Source organism: Solea solea, chromosome 3, assembly GCF_958295425.1.
Source record: "Solea solea chromosome 3, fSolSol10.1, whole genome shotgun sequence".
Lineage (NCBI taxonomy): Eukaryota > Metazoa > Chordata > Actinopteri > Pleuronectiformes > Soleidae > Solea > Solea solea.
In genome coordinates, this window is record NC_081136.1 from 7,275,226 (window position 1) to 7,287,958 (window position 12,733).

General features: G+C 39.9%; 1 protein-coding gene across 9 annotated transcripts in view; it reads left to right on the plus strand.

Annotated features, from left to right (window-relative positions):
• Positions 1 to 12,733, plus strand: part of ablim2 (actin binding LIM protein family, member 2) — a 79,672-nt gene that overhangs the window by 26,395 nt on the left and 40,544 nt on the right. For all 9 annotated transcript variants that reach the window (XR_009239848.1, XR_009239850.1, XR_009239854.1 and 6 more), the window contains exon 2: positions 957 to 1,127. Coding sequence is in view for 1 of the 9 variants with exons in the window: in XM_058623619.1 (XP_058479602.1) it covers positions 957 to 1,127 (171 nt within the window). In the remaining 8 variants the exon portion in view is untranslated. The remainder of the gene's footprint in view (positions 1 to 956; positions 1,128 to 12,733) is intronic.

The following is a 12,733-nucleotide window of genomic DNA, read 5'->3' on the forward strand; positions in this document are numbered from 1 at the left end:
AAACCGGTCTGACGACACCGGCGTTTCCTGAGCACACAAAGAGACTTTTATGCAACCGATGCCATGAAAGGCTGATAAGCATGTGAGAATATTCAGGCGTGGTTATTATAAAAGGGGTGAAAAGTAGTGTTTTGATGGAGATGTCAAGCGCTTCCGTTGCGTGTTTTGCCTTCTTGTGTCATCGCCAGGTGACTCTTTGAAGGTTGTTGTACTCTGCTCGGCTCTTCAGTGACTTCATGTTTCTTGGTCCCCTAAAACACCCGACAAACTGTTAAATGTTACCGTTAATATTCATTTTAGTCTTTACTAGACTAGACTAACAACCCGGGGCAAGCCGAGTCCTCCAGGGACCGAAGGTAGACGATGTCATGAGTAGTAAAAACAAACACGTTTAAGTGTGAAAAACAGGTTTCATGGCCTCGTATTTTTGGGTTACAGGCAGGTTCTGTACGAGCCCATTGTGTTTTTATCTTTTAGATCCTTCCTATCTAATTTCTGGTTTATGTCACTTTAAGGCCAGTTCCTGTTCTCCGTGAGTCTGGCCCACTTCGGTCTGCAGTGGACCAGACCACCCTTGTCCGTGACAGTAACCGTGGATCAAACTGAGACTCTAAGCACTCTAAGACTGTACATGACTGTCCCACCTGGAGAAGAACTTATTAGGTAGTTGTATCATGGAGCACCAAAGAATTGAGGGGCCTTTATTTTGAAATAATTGAATGGGCTTTCAAACAGATATAATATGATGGTGGATAATGGACTGGATAGTTGTACATTAAAGTTAATGCCTGTGATGACGCTTAAGAAAAGACCTGTCCTGAAGTGTGTGCATCTGGTTTATCTCTCGTCTCGTATACGTCTGTTTTTTTTTTTGCATCTACATACGCTGTCTTACGTGTCTTACAAAGTGTCCCCCTCTCTCTCTCTCTGTGTCTCCGTGTGGTCGTGTCCTGCAGTGTTTCAGCAGCAGGCTGTCCACAGCCCTCTGGAGCAGCAGCAGAAGAAGAAGCAGGGCGGCGGCGGCGGAGGAGGACCGATCCCCTGTCAGAACTGTGGGAAGCCGTGCAAAGGCGAGGCCCTGCGGGTTCAGAACAAACACTTCCACATCAAGTGCTTCGTATGTAAAGGTATGTCACAGCTCACCTCTGTGTACTCGCCCCTCCTCCCCCACCTCACCCCATCTGTGGAAAACAGAAACATCTCCTCTGAAGTTGTGTCCGATACCGATATCACCAACCGATATCACTTAGATCCAGCTATTTTAGACCATTCTTTCAAACTAAAAAACTGTTAACACCTTTGTGCTGAGTCATTTCAGAGATTCCCCAACTGTGCAACAAATATTCTTCCACCAGAAAGAAGAAATAAGCATGACTCAGCTAAAATGAGCTACTTTTTTAGTGTGTGCTTAGTGAAGCATGCGATACAGATCCAGTTATTTTGACCAGTATCGGATCGATACCGAAGATACTTATGACTTATTTATATTTATGAGCGTCATTAGGTCTCACAGATGGCTGTTCAATCAATTCCAGCGTATTACAAGGACCTTAGATAGGGTATTGGACTTGATTAGTGCATCGTTATTTTAGCATCAACGAGAGGCTTCATAGATGAAAACAATACAGCAAAACTATGCTAACTTTTGTTTGGATTACAGTAAGTCATGGATTATCACGATCAAGAGTCTGTGTGAACAATTGTGGACGTCCTTAACTACTAAATCATTTGTAATTCAGAAAATAATTCATTTAATTTGTCGCTCATAGAAGTAGATGTGGGTTATTCAGTGTGCGCGTGTGTGTATTTTTGGCTGGGTGTTTGCGTTAGATACTTCAGATGTGTGTGTGTGTGTGTGTGTGTAGGACTTCTTTCTGCATGTGACCGTACTTTATTAGAATGTGTGTTTGCGCCCCTCCCAGCCCAGACTCTCGGCACGAGCCTTGTGTCACACCAATGTTGTTGTCAACACACGCCCCGGTTGCTAGGTTACCGGCTGGGTCGCTACAGTGTCGGTAGCTTCCAGGAGTTTATCACCCCCCCCCCCACCCCCACCCCCCCTTTTTTTTTAATATGTCAGCGACAGGCAGACTCCCTGTCTCTGCATTCATGTCCTCGTCCTCTATCTTAATCTGGACGCTGTGAGCGGTCACATGTCAGTGTCAGTGATGCACGACAATTGCAAATAATCATCAGCTGTTTCCTGTGTCCACTTAAAGGATAATTACACTTAATTGGATCTTTTCTGTTTTATAGTTTTTGCCAAAAGCTCTGAGCAATTAATGACAACAATGTGCTCACTGAGTTAATAGATACAATCTGGGAAGATGGTGAGATTAATTATGCTGTGTTCACATTAAGCCACAATAACAATATTATCTCAATATATTTAAGAATGTGTTTCTTTTGTAAAGATTAAATCAAGATTTTCAGGCAACATCATGTCTTACTTTGCTTATTGTGTGTAAAGTTTCTTTCTTTTTGCAGATTATTTACAAAAAATACTAATATCTACATCCGTTCTGTATTTAAGGTGGGAAAAAGCAACATATTTTTGGCATTACTGAAAAAAAGAACTAGATAACTTTGACCAATCACAGCACAGGTCAGAGAGAGAGGGCGCCTCCTATTGGCTGTCCTACAAAGCAGCTGCATGTACAGTACATGTCCCTTCGGTGGAAATGTAAATTCAAAAAAAAAAACACGGTAAACTACGTGTCAATATGGATGAAGACTTTGAGAGACGGAGACTTCGCCTCGGGTCCTTTGCGCCTGTCTTTGTGTGGGAGGGGCTTAGGACTGAGAGACTTTATAGTCAAGATTTTTTTCATCTGCTTACCCCAGCTTTAAAGCCACTGCTTGGAGAATTTAAACATTTTCTTTGCTCACCCCCTTTAATTTTTCACAGTCACACAATGTTTGTGCTGATTAATGACACCTGAAGGAACCAGACATTCATACCTCATTAATTAGGCTGAGTTTATTCTTTCAGGAGCAGCTTTTATGTTTAACCTGCAAAGAAATGAGTCAATAGAGATGATTACATGCCTCAGGTTACATTTATCAGATGTCTAATGTTATTATTTTGGTAATGGTTAAAGACAGAATGTTCTCCTCTCTGGATGAACTTGTTAGGTTCACTTTTCAGAAGTGCTTAATTGGGAAAAGCTGGCTGATTTACTGCGTGACATACCGGAGGTGTATTAATACCATGTAGACGCAACAGTCACAGAGGTTTTGTTTGAGCACAGGAAACAACACAAGACTCCTCCTATTCATAAATCCACAACATGACAACACAGCTAAAGGTTTAAAAATACAATACGGATACATAGGACTGTAAGGAGAATAATGAGTGTAATAAAATGCCATGAATATAATATACATGTAATATAAGAGGATGAGGGACACAAGTAATAAACAAATTGGAAATTAAATTTAAAAAAATAAAAGCCTGACTTTTGAGAAAAAATGGTCAGAATTCTGAGATTAAAGTCAGAATTATTAGGATTAAATACGTTTGAGGGGGGAAATTAAGAGAATTCTGAGATTAAAGCCAAAATTCTGAGAAGAAAGACAAATTCTGAGATTAAAGTCATTCGAAAATTTAAAAAAATCCTAATCCTCTTCCATACAATACCAACAATTATAATATAACAGATAATAGATAATACAATTATCTTTTAGTATTTAGCAATAATGACGATAAATGTTCAAAAGGAAGATATTCAAAGTCAAATACATTGTAATTAAAATATGATAAATAACCAAATAAAAATGCAAGATTAAAATACAAATAAAAACACAAAAAGTTCTCTGACATCTGGAGTATTTATCAGAGTTTAGCACAAATAAACCACAGCAATTTGAGTGGAAACTAAATTTGGATGCAGCACATTCTTCATAGATAATAATATCCGGTAAAAGTGTGACATACAGACCATAGACACCCAGTCTCTGGAGCTACTACTTCACCTCAGACCTGCCACAGTATCTCAAAGTTCTCACAATGAACCTGGAGGAGATTCAAGCCCACGTCCCCTGACACTAACTGATGTTTTAGTGCCAATTACAACCAACCCTGGGCGTTAGCCAGTAATCCAACAGCGCCAGGTTTAAAGTGGAGGAGCGGTCAGATAATATGTGTAATTAACACCGGACAGAAATGAGGACAGGATTAGCATGAGCTGGTGTTAGCCTCTTTAGCACTTGATTTATATCAATGTAGCTCTTGGTTTACTAATGATTAACACAAAGTGTTTTTTACCGTGTGTTACCAACACACTACATGGCTATATAAAAGGGAAAAAATAAATAATAAATAAAATAACCAAGCTGTAGTGAAGTATAAATATATAATTTTCAGGCTAAAACCCACAAGCTAGCAATCACGTTAGCTTCTTTTTATATCAAAATGACATACAACTGGATGAAAAATATGCTCCGATATAAGATTAATCGTCAAGAGGTAAAAAAGAAGGATTGTGAGTAAAAATATACTTAAATTTAATATTTCTCTTACATACATTTCTCATATTTAAGATAATAATACATTATACACTCAAGAAAGTCATATTTTCACACTTTCTCTATTTAATGCCGACATAATTTTGGCTGATGTCATGATTTAGTTCACATACTATTTGAATCATAAATATAGGGCCTTTGGTTAAGATATAACTGCATAATAAAGTTTAAATACACAGTTTTAGAACCTGGGCCGCCACCGTTTCCCACTAAGGCAAATTTTGTAAATGATTAATGCGGTATTAATATTATCTTCTTTACGTTTGTTAATGTTGATTGGTGGCATTTATTTACTTTTTTGATATACTGTGCATGTTGCATTGTTAGAAAATGACAGTCTTGCATTTTTAACGCATCAATATATAAATATTTTGTTAACTATTTGGTCCATTTAGTAGCTCTGGAAGGACCTTCACCGCCACATGTGGTTTGTTGATGGTTAACTTTTTTTTGGTAATTTGATTATGGTTTACCGTTGTGTTGCTACTTACAAAAACAAAAACCCTGACTGCAGCTTTAATCGCCTCAGATTACAGAACATGACGAGCCGTAATTGCTGTTTTCATGGCAGCTGCCGTCAACATCAAGCCGTGCGGTTGAGGAAGTGTGTTTTGTTTAGGTACCAACTTTGCCTGTCTCTATATATCCTGTTATGTCTGCGTCTCGCGCGTGCTTTTAAGCCCACACCGTCTGCAAAACATCTCTCACGGACTTTAATCCGAAATCTGTTTCTACTCCTCTTAAGTACCATCACCTCATCCAAACAGCATTTGAATACAGCAGGGAATACTAAAATATGCTGCCACACCCCAATGTCTGCAAGGCCGTATGAGAACTGATTGCAAAGTCAGTGCAGTGGTGAAAGAATCCTTATGTCAGACACTCACTATTTACACACACGTTTATGAGCATTTAGACACACTCCCAAACACGGGAGTGGAATTTTATTGCTTCTATAAATCTGAAAACAGATTTATTTGTACAGTAGGCAGCCACGTCAGATGAGTTCCATTTTTCTGATTAAAACACGACCCAGATTCTTTAACATATCTTTCTTTTTAAAGGGGCAAACCTGCTTAAACCTGCTTATTATGTGTTTTAAAACTAGTTTGGCGGTTCGTTCTCTGACCACTGGCATTAAAAACACCCTTTTAGAGATGCTTATGTGTGGAGCTGCAACAATTACTATAAATACTATGTAACGTCTATATAAAATAAACATAAGCTAAGCTAAAGCTTCCTTGTTTTGAGGTTTGAAAAACACTGGTCAACATTTTCTGACATTTTATGGACCAAACGGTTGATGGACTATGATAATAATCCTTAGTTGCAGCTCTACTTATGTGTAAAAATCCCAGCAGTTTCTGAAAAAACCGAGACCAGCACAGTTGACACCAACAGCCATGTCATGTTTAAAGTCATTTAAATCACCTTTCTTCCTCGATTTAAAGTGGTTCTTAGGTTGTCTTTACCATGTTTCCATGTCTAAATGCAGTGAGTTGCTACCATGTGATTGGCTGATTAGATATTTGCATTAATCAGTTGAAGAGGTGTGCCTAATAAAGTGGCTGAAAAGTGTATGTTATAGTGTTGTACATGATTGTCAATTCCTACAAAATACTGTAAAAGTGAGTCGTGCTAATCTGAGATTGTTTGGTCAACAACTGTTTGGATAATAAATCATCAGTGTCAGCAGACTTTAACGGTAATGTTTACAGCGTGATGTGTGAATTACAGCCTTGACTCCTTCGTAGCGTCTCCCGTTTGAGCTTCTGACAGATTTATGGATTACATTGTTTCTGACCTTCCTCTCCGTGCGGCTGTGTTTCTTCCTGGAAGGTGATCAGTACACGGACGCTGGCGGTGCTGGACACACATGTGGAGGTCCTGACGGTGGGATCACTGGTGTTATATTAGCAGATGGTTGCGATGTTCTCAGTTGGGTGTTGGCTATTGGATTGTCTCCTTCTTGGAAGCAGGCTGAGCAGAACAGAGCCAGGTGGGGAGTGTGTGTGTGTGTGTGTGTTACTGGGCCAGGGATGTTGACCTCATACACACACACACATATCAAGGGGAAATGCAAGATAAATAGATACTGAGAAAGAGATAGAGTGATAGATAGATAGATAGATAGATAGATAGATAGATAGATAGATAGATAGATAGATAGATAGATAGATAAATAGATAGATAGATAGATAGATATACAGAGAATCCTGGGATTATATTGCTTCAAAGTATAATGTTTTTGGTATAAATCAATGTAATCTCTGAAAAAATAAATTAAACACAATTTCAGGTGGCTCAATTGGACCTGTGAGAGTGTGGGTGCTTGGGATGGAATGAGTGATTACTTCACTTTATAGCCAAAAAAAAAAAAAGCCCTTCTCTGTATGTTGGTCCTGTTATGGGCTGGTGACCTGTCCAGTTTATAATCCGCCTCTCTGATGATGTCAACTGGGATTGGCTCGAGCTCCCCCAGGATCCTTGTTGGACAAGTGGAAGATAATGGATCGATGGGTCAAAATGGGCGTTATAAGATGTATTGTAGTCACTGTTAGACCAAAGACCAACGGCCCCACATAAGAAACCTACTTGTAAATAATTACGGTGCAGTGAGAGTGTGGATCACTGTGGATTCGTTTGACATGTCGCAAGGATCAACCTTGAATTTTCTCTAAGTTCAGTCCCATAGTCCCATCAACGCCAGCAGGCTCACAACTGTACAGGCAAGGTCAAGGACTAGACTAATGAATGTGGCCCTAACACACACATACACACACACATGCACACAGACATGGTGAGTCATCGTAAAACATGAGGTGCAGTCAAGGTTGCACATTCATAGCAGAAAGCACATAGCACATGTATATTTATCCCTGCTTACACACACACACAGTGAGAGTCTTTGTGAAACACAGTCAGGGATAGTATATGTTATAACAGTATATCATATACCATAAATAAGATCTCTGGGGGTGTAGTGTCTCAAATAGACACATGTTCTGTCCGTCTCTCTCACACACACAGTCCTGCTGAACTGGATTCGGCTAAATTACTGATATCACATTAGCCTCGACCAGGGGCCTCAAACTCAAATGACCTGGGGGCCAATGAGTGTCCAGTCTGGTCCTGTGGGAAATTAGCTAAAAATCAACTACATTTATGATGATATTTCATAGATTTTCAAAGTAAAAGTGTTTGTCATGACAGTAGACATGACAGTAGACATTAAAAAAACATATTTATGGTGAATTTAATTAAAAGTGTGATATATATTATATTTAGTATTATATTCTGTCTATAATGTAGCTTGATATGAAGTGGCAGACCACGTTAATTGAGGCCAATATTACAATTATAATGATATTTGATATTTTACCAGCATCAACATGTTCTATAAAATAATTATTATATTATATTATATTGGACATAATACTGTTTATTTAAAAGTTAATTCAACATTAATAGTTGATACTTTTGACTGTTGTAACTTGTAAGTAGATGCACACAAGTACAGCAAAACAAGTAGTTAAAAGAGGAAAAAAACACACATTTATCACTTTAACTCGGTTCAGTCTGACCTATCATTGATTTATCTCACATCTGTGTCTGACAGACAAGGATTTCAGGATTCATTCGTCAGATACTGGTTTTTCTGCATTTACACTTTTAATCTGACTAATCTAGACTATACTTCAGATGACATTGTTGACTAAATCCACTTAATGTGGTGTAAAAATGTTATGAGTAAATGAGTTATTTTCAGTCCTTTTTCTCTCCAGATTTCCTCCCCCCCCCCCCCCCCCATTTTACAGTATAACCAGATGCACATGTTGCTAGACACACATTTGGTTTGCTCTAAAGCATTGGCCTCACATAGTTAACTAACATCATACTTAAAACGTAAAAAAAAAAGAAGCTTTTGTACACCTTGTTTGTACACAAATGAATCAGCTGCACTATATTTTATTTACAAGTCACAACGGGGCAGTTGTGCGGCGTATTTATTAGGATGTAACAGCCTCCGCACTCTGCTGAATTCAAGGAAGAGCAGAACAGACTTGGCTCTGGACGGCGCGGAATTCCTCAGTGCACACTCACATTATGTAAGTGGCTTCGCAGTGCATGAGATGAATCTCTTTAGAGATGGAAGTAATCCGTTTCCTGTGAGGTAATCTGACTTTCAGCTCTGGAAAATGTCATAATCATGGTCCTTAATGCAGTTGAGACTTTATAGCTTCTTCATAGCGGAACCTGAGAGACAATAACGAACGTGTTATTGCTTTCGCTGCCTGTAGTTGAACTGAAGTGGAACTTTTCTTGGTTCCGAAGTTCCAATATCTCCACACAATCGCTTAAAAAGCTCCCCAATCATGCATTCATTCACACGCACACACCCTTGTCCCACCCACCCAGACGTCCAGAGGTGAAACCCTCCTGTGGGTTCACGTCTTGCTGCAGAAATGTGGGCCCTCGAACACATTCTGTCCTCCTCTGCTGAGTCTCGGGACAAGACGTCTAATTAACTGCATCATGAGCTCATACACCGAGGCCCGAGTGAGAGAAGAACACAAACACCCACTGTTGTCATGGAGACGGAATGGTTTCAAAATGATGAAATTGTTCTAACTTGCTGGGTTTTGGAACAGGGTTCAATACTGATGAATACAGATACTGTGTCTGTAATGTTGTGTCCTTTTCAAAATGTTTTGTGTAGATGTTTCTGGCTGTATCTGACATTTTTTAGCTCTTTCATATATAAGAGTTGTGCAAGCACTCACAGCCAGCGCCCTGTCAGCAGGTGGCGCTATGCCCTTGACTCAGTTTTCATCTGCTGTTGTTTTATGGCCGGGTCTCTTGTCTCACGTGTGAAGTTTTGAGCCGATCGGTCAATGTATGATGAAGTTATAGGGCACTTCCTGTTTGGTGGCGAATGGTCGAAATTCGCAGAAATTCCGATTTCTGACTTTGCCACGCCTTTTTGAATCTGCAAAACTTTTGATAACATTTCATTTTTGATCTGCTCAGTATAAACTTACACTTTTTTTATGTCGCTTTATGAAACGTGCAAATCGCCAAGATGGACTCCAAATTCAAAATAGCCAACTTCCTGTTGAGTTGAGGCCATGGTCCCAATGGACTTTTTTGTCCGTTTTGGGCTGTGACATGTTTCCACCAAGTTTAGTGAAATTTGGTGCAACTTAGTTTTGGCTTTCTCCAGCATTTCACCATAGGGGTCTCTGCTGAGCCATTTTGCACCACATTCACGTATTTCCCTTATTTTTCCGCCCGTTCTGGTTTACGTGTCAGTTTTGACCAACGTTCACAGCCTCAAAATGCAATCTTTCAGGGAGGAAAATAATAATTCCTGGAAGAAGACAATAGGTCGGGCCCTAAAGTGTCGTCAATGTCCTCATCTTTTCAGTTAAGCTGCCACCATGAGTAGTCTTGAAGTAGTGACGAAGGGAAACTGAAATAGGAAAGGTCGTAGTCTTGTGTTCATTAATGAGTAGTTCCTGTATGGAGCTGCCAGGAAGGAGGAAAAGAAGTAGACGGGCAGAGAAAGGTCATGGATGTTGTGAAGGAGGACATGAGGACAGTTGGTGTAACGGAAGAGGACACAAGGGAGAAGCTGAAAGAAGAAGATATTATACCTTCTTGCTTTGTTAGCTACAGTTGGTGATTTATTCTGTGTTTTATCTTAACTTCTTCTGTCTGGGAATAGTTGTTTTATTTTATAGAAGAAGCAATGATACATTACCAAGAACCGAAGTTAGTTCAGATTGAAGTTTTGATTGTGTGCACATTTGAAAGTGAACTCTCCACTTCTTGAAAACTCAATTTACTCGCTCCGTAATCCTCCCTTCCTTTTCCCACGTGAATGAGGGATACAAGCGGATAAGAAGAACGCCCGCTTTGAAGATTTCCATCAGCGATGACGGACGAGATGAGAAGACTTATGTAATCCGTTCAGACACGAGCTGATCGGCGTTGGAGGCTCGTCTGCTGCTCTGCGTTTTCTCTCTCGGCGGGCGCACCGCACTGCTGCACTGCAGATGAAATGAATTATATCAAACGTTTAGGTTCACTTTTAAACGTATGCCACGCTTCCTGGTGGTCTATAAATGATGGAGGAGGTGCGAGCTGCTTAAGGAACCGACTTATCATACAGTAAGGAGACGCGTGCATGTGCCAACTGGCAGCACATGTATAAATATATACAGGGTCTGAAAGATGAGCTGGTGGGAACCGGCACTCTGGACTCGTGAGTTTGGATTTCTGGCTCTGTCTCTTCCAGTCCATATTTCTCTCTGCCAGAGCTGCTGTCATTGAGTCTTTAGGGACAAATTTCAAGCCTGTCAGAGTAAAAATTAGTCCTCTAAAGTGAAACGTAAGCGTGAAAGAACTCGCATAAAATGGTATGAGCCAGTTACAAATGAAATTGTTCTTGCAGAGGTCTAGGTCATGTAAAATTTATTTAATTTAACAGAATCCGAAGTCAAATCAATGGTCTGTCAAGTCATTTTTGACTTTGGGTCTATTGGAGACTGTCTCTTCAGTGGAGACAAAGCCGTGTCAGTCCTGAAGATCAATCATTTCTGGGGTTTCGACTTCTCTCAAGTAGGGGTGGGAATCGCAGGATATCTTAACGCGATACATGGTCCACGATGCCAATAATATCACGATACAACTATTCTGTGATAGGGTGTAAGTCAATTTGCCAATTTTGTTGCTTCTGCATTTCATGCAACATTAAGTCCCCCATTTTCAAAGCTGTTTCTCTGCTGCACACGCCAGGATAATGACTGTGAAACTGTTTAGTCCCAAAAAACTGTTTGAAAATGGTTCCAATCCAGCCTTAGTGAAGTGGACAGGACATGGTCTAGTGCAAAAATAGCGTCTTTTTTATCCTTACATGATTATAAAGAAGCTTTTAGAAAGGTTCTCAGTCAAACTATGCTTAAATTACTTAATTTTACCAAATCATATTGCGGTTATTTTGACAAATAAATCATATTTTCTCATGTGAAGTACAAGATTTTGCTTCTGCAGAATCCCCTCATAATGCTGTTCTGTCATACGTTTAATCTTTATCAAATAATCGCAGTGTCTTTTGGATATTTTGATCATTTTGTGATAAATCGCGCAGCCCTGCCATCCATCAATCCATCAATCCATCAAGATTACACCATCAGCCTGGAGCTGTTATCTCATAATTGTAGACCTGTTGCCGCACATGTGAACCGGACGTGCTGGTGCTGTCAGCAGGCGCTGGAAAGTACGTCGTCCACATCCTGAGAAAACATTCCTGCTTGTATTGTTGTGGTTGTTTTATTAGCATGTCCCAACCACTGGGAGGGGATCGGAGAAAGAAAATACAGTACGCGGGGCAAAATGCTGGACAAAGGTTGTCCAACGTGTCGGGGGAAAAGTTTTCATAAGCTGATAAAAAAGGGTGGGAGAGTTGGACTGTTGTGCAAACCAGTAGGAAAAAAGTGAAATGTTGCAATATAAGATAAACGTGTGGAGGAAGAGCCTCAGAAGTACTGCAAACGTTGCTTTTAGGATACTTTTTAAATCCCCTGTAATCCCTGTGGGCATAATCTTTATACCCCAGACATGTATTTATGAGTGTGCCTTGTCACAAGAGGAAAAGAAAAGCTACAAGACTCGTATAACCGAGCCTAAATTTCAGGATTGCAGCAATTTATTGCTTATTTCCGTGCAAACAACCCACACATTTCGGGGACTATTTGGGGATTAGGGACATACACGAACAAGGAGCAATCAATATAATTACGTTTTTCGAATTGCCAGTGGTGAGCCATCTAATTTGCTATGGTTCTCTTTCTGTTTGTGCAATAATTGTCTGTGATTTAATCATAGGTGGACAGAAATTTGGCCCACACTGTGGTGCTTTGTTATTTATAGCGTAACAATGGGTCAGTTTATCAGCTAAAAAAGCCAGATGTGCGTCACTATTCGATGCAGTCTCTGAATTCCAGTGAAATTTAACACAGAAGTGACTATCACTTCATATAACTAACTAATTTGGTGTGTTTAAATCCATGTTTTGCCTTCTCATGTTCGCATGTAAGGACACACGGTATCTGTGTGTGTGTGTGTGTGTGATCTCACCCACATGCGGCTGATGTGTCTTATCTCACACCTTCACACATCCTTGTGACTTTGAGACTGTGAG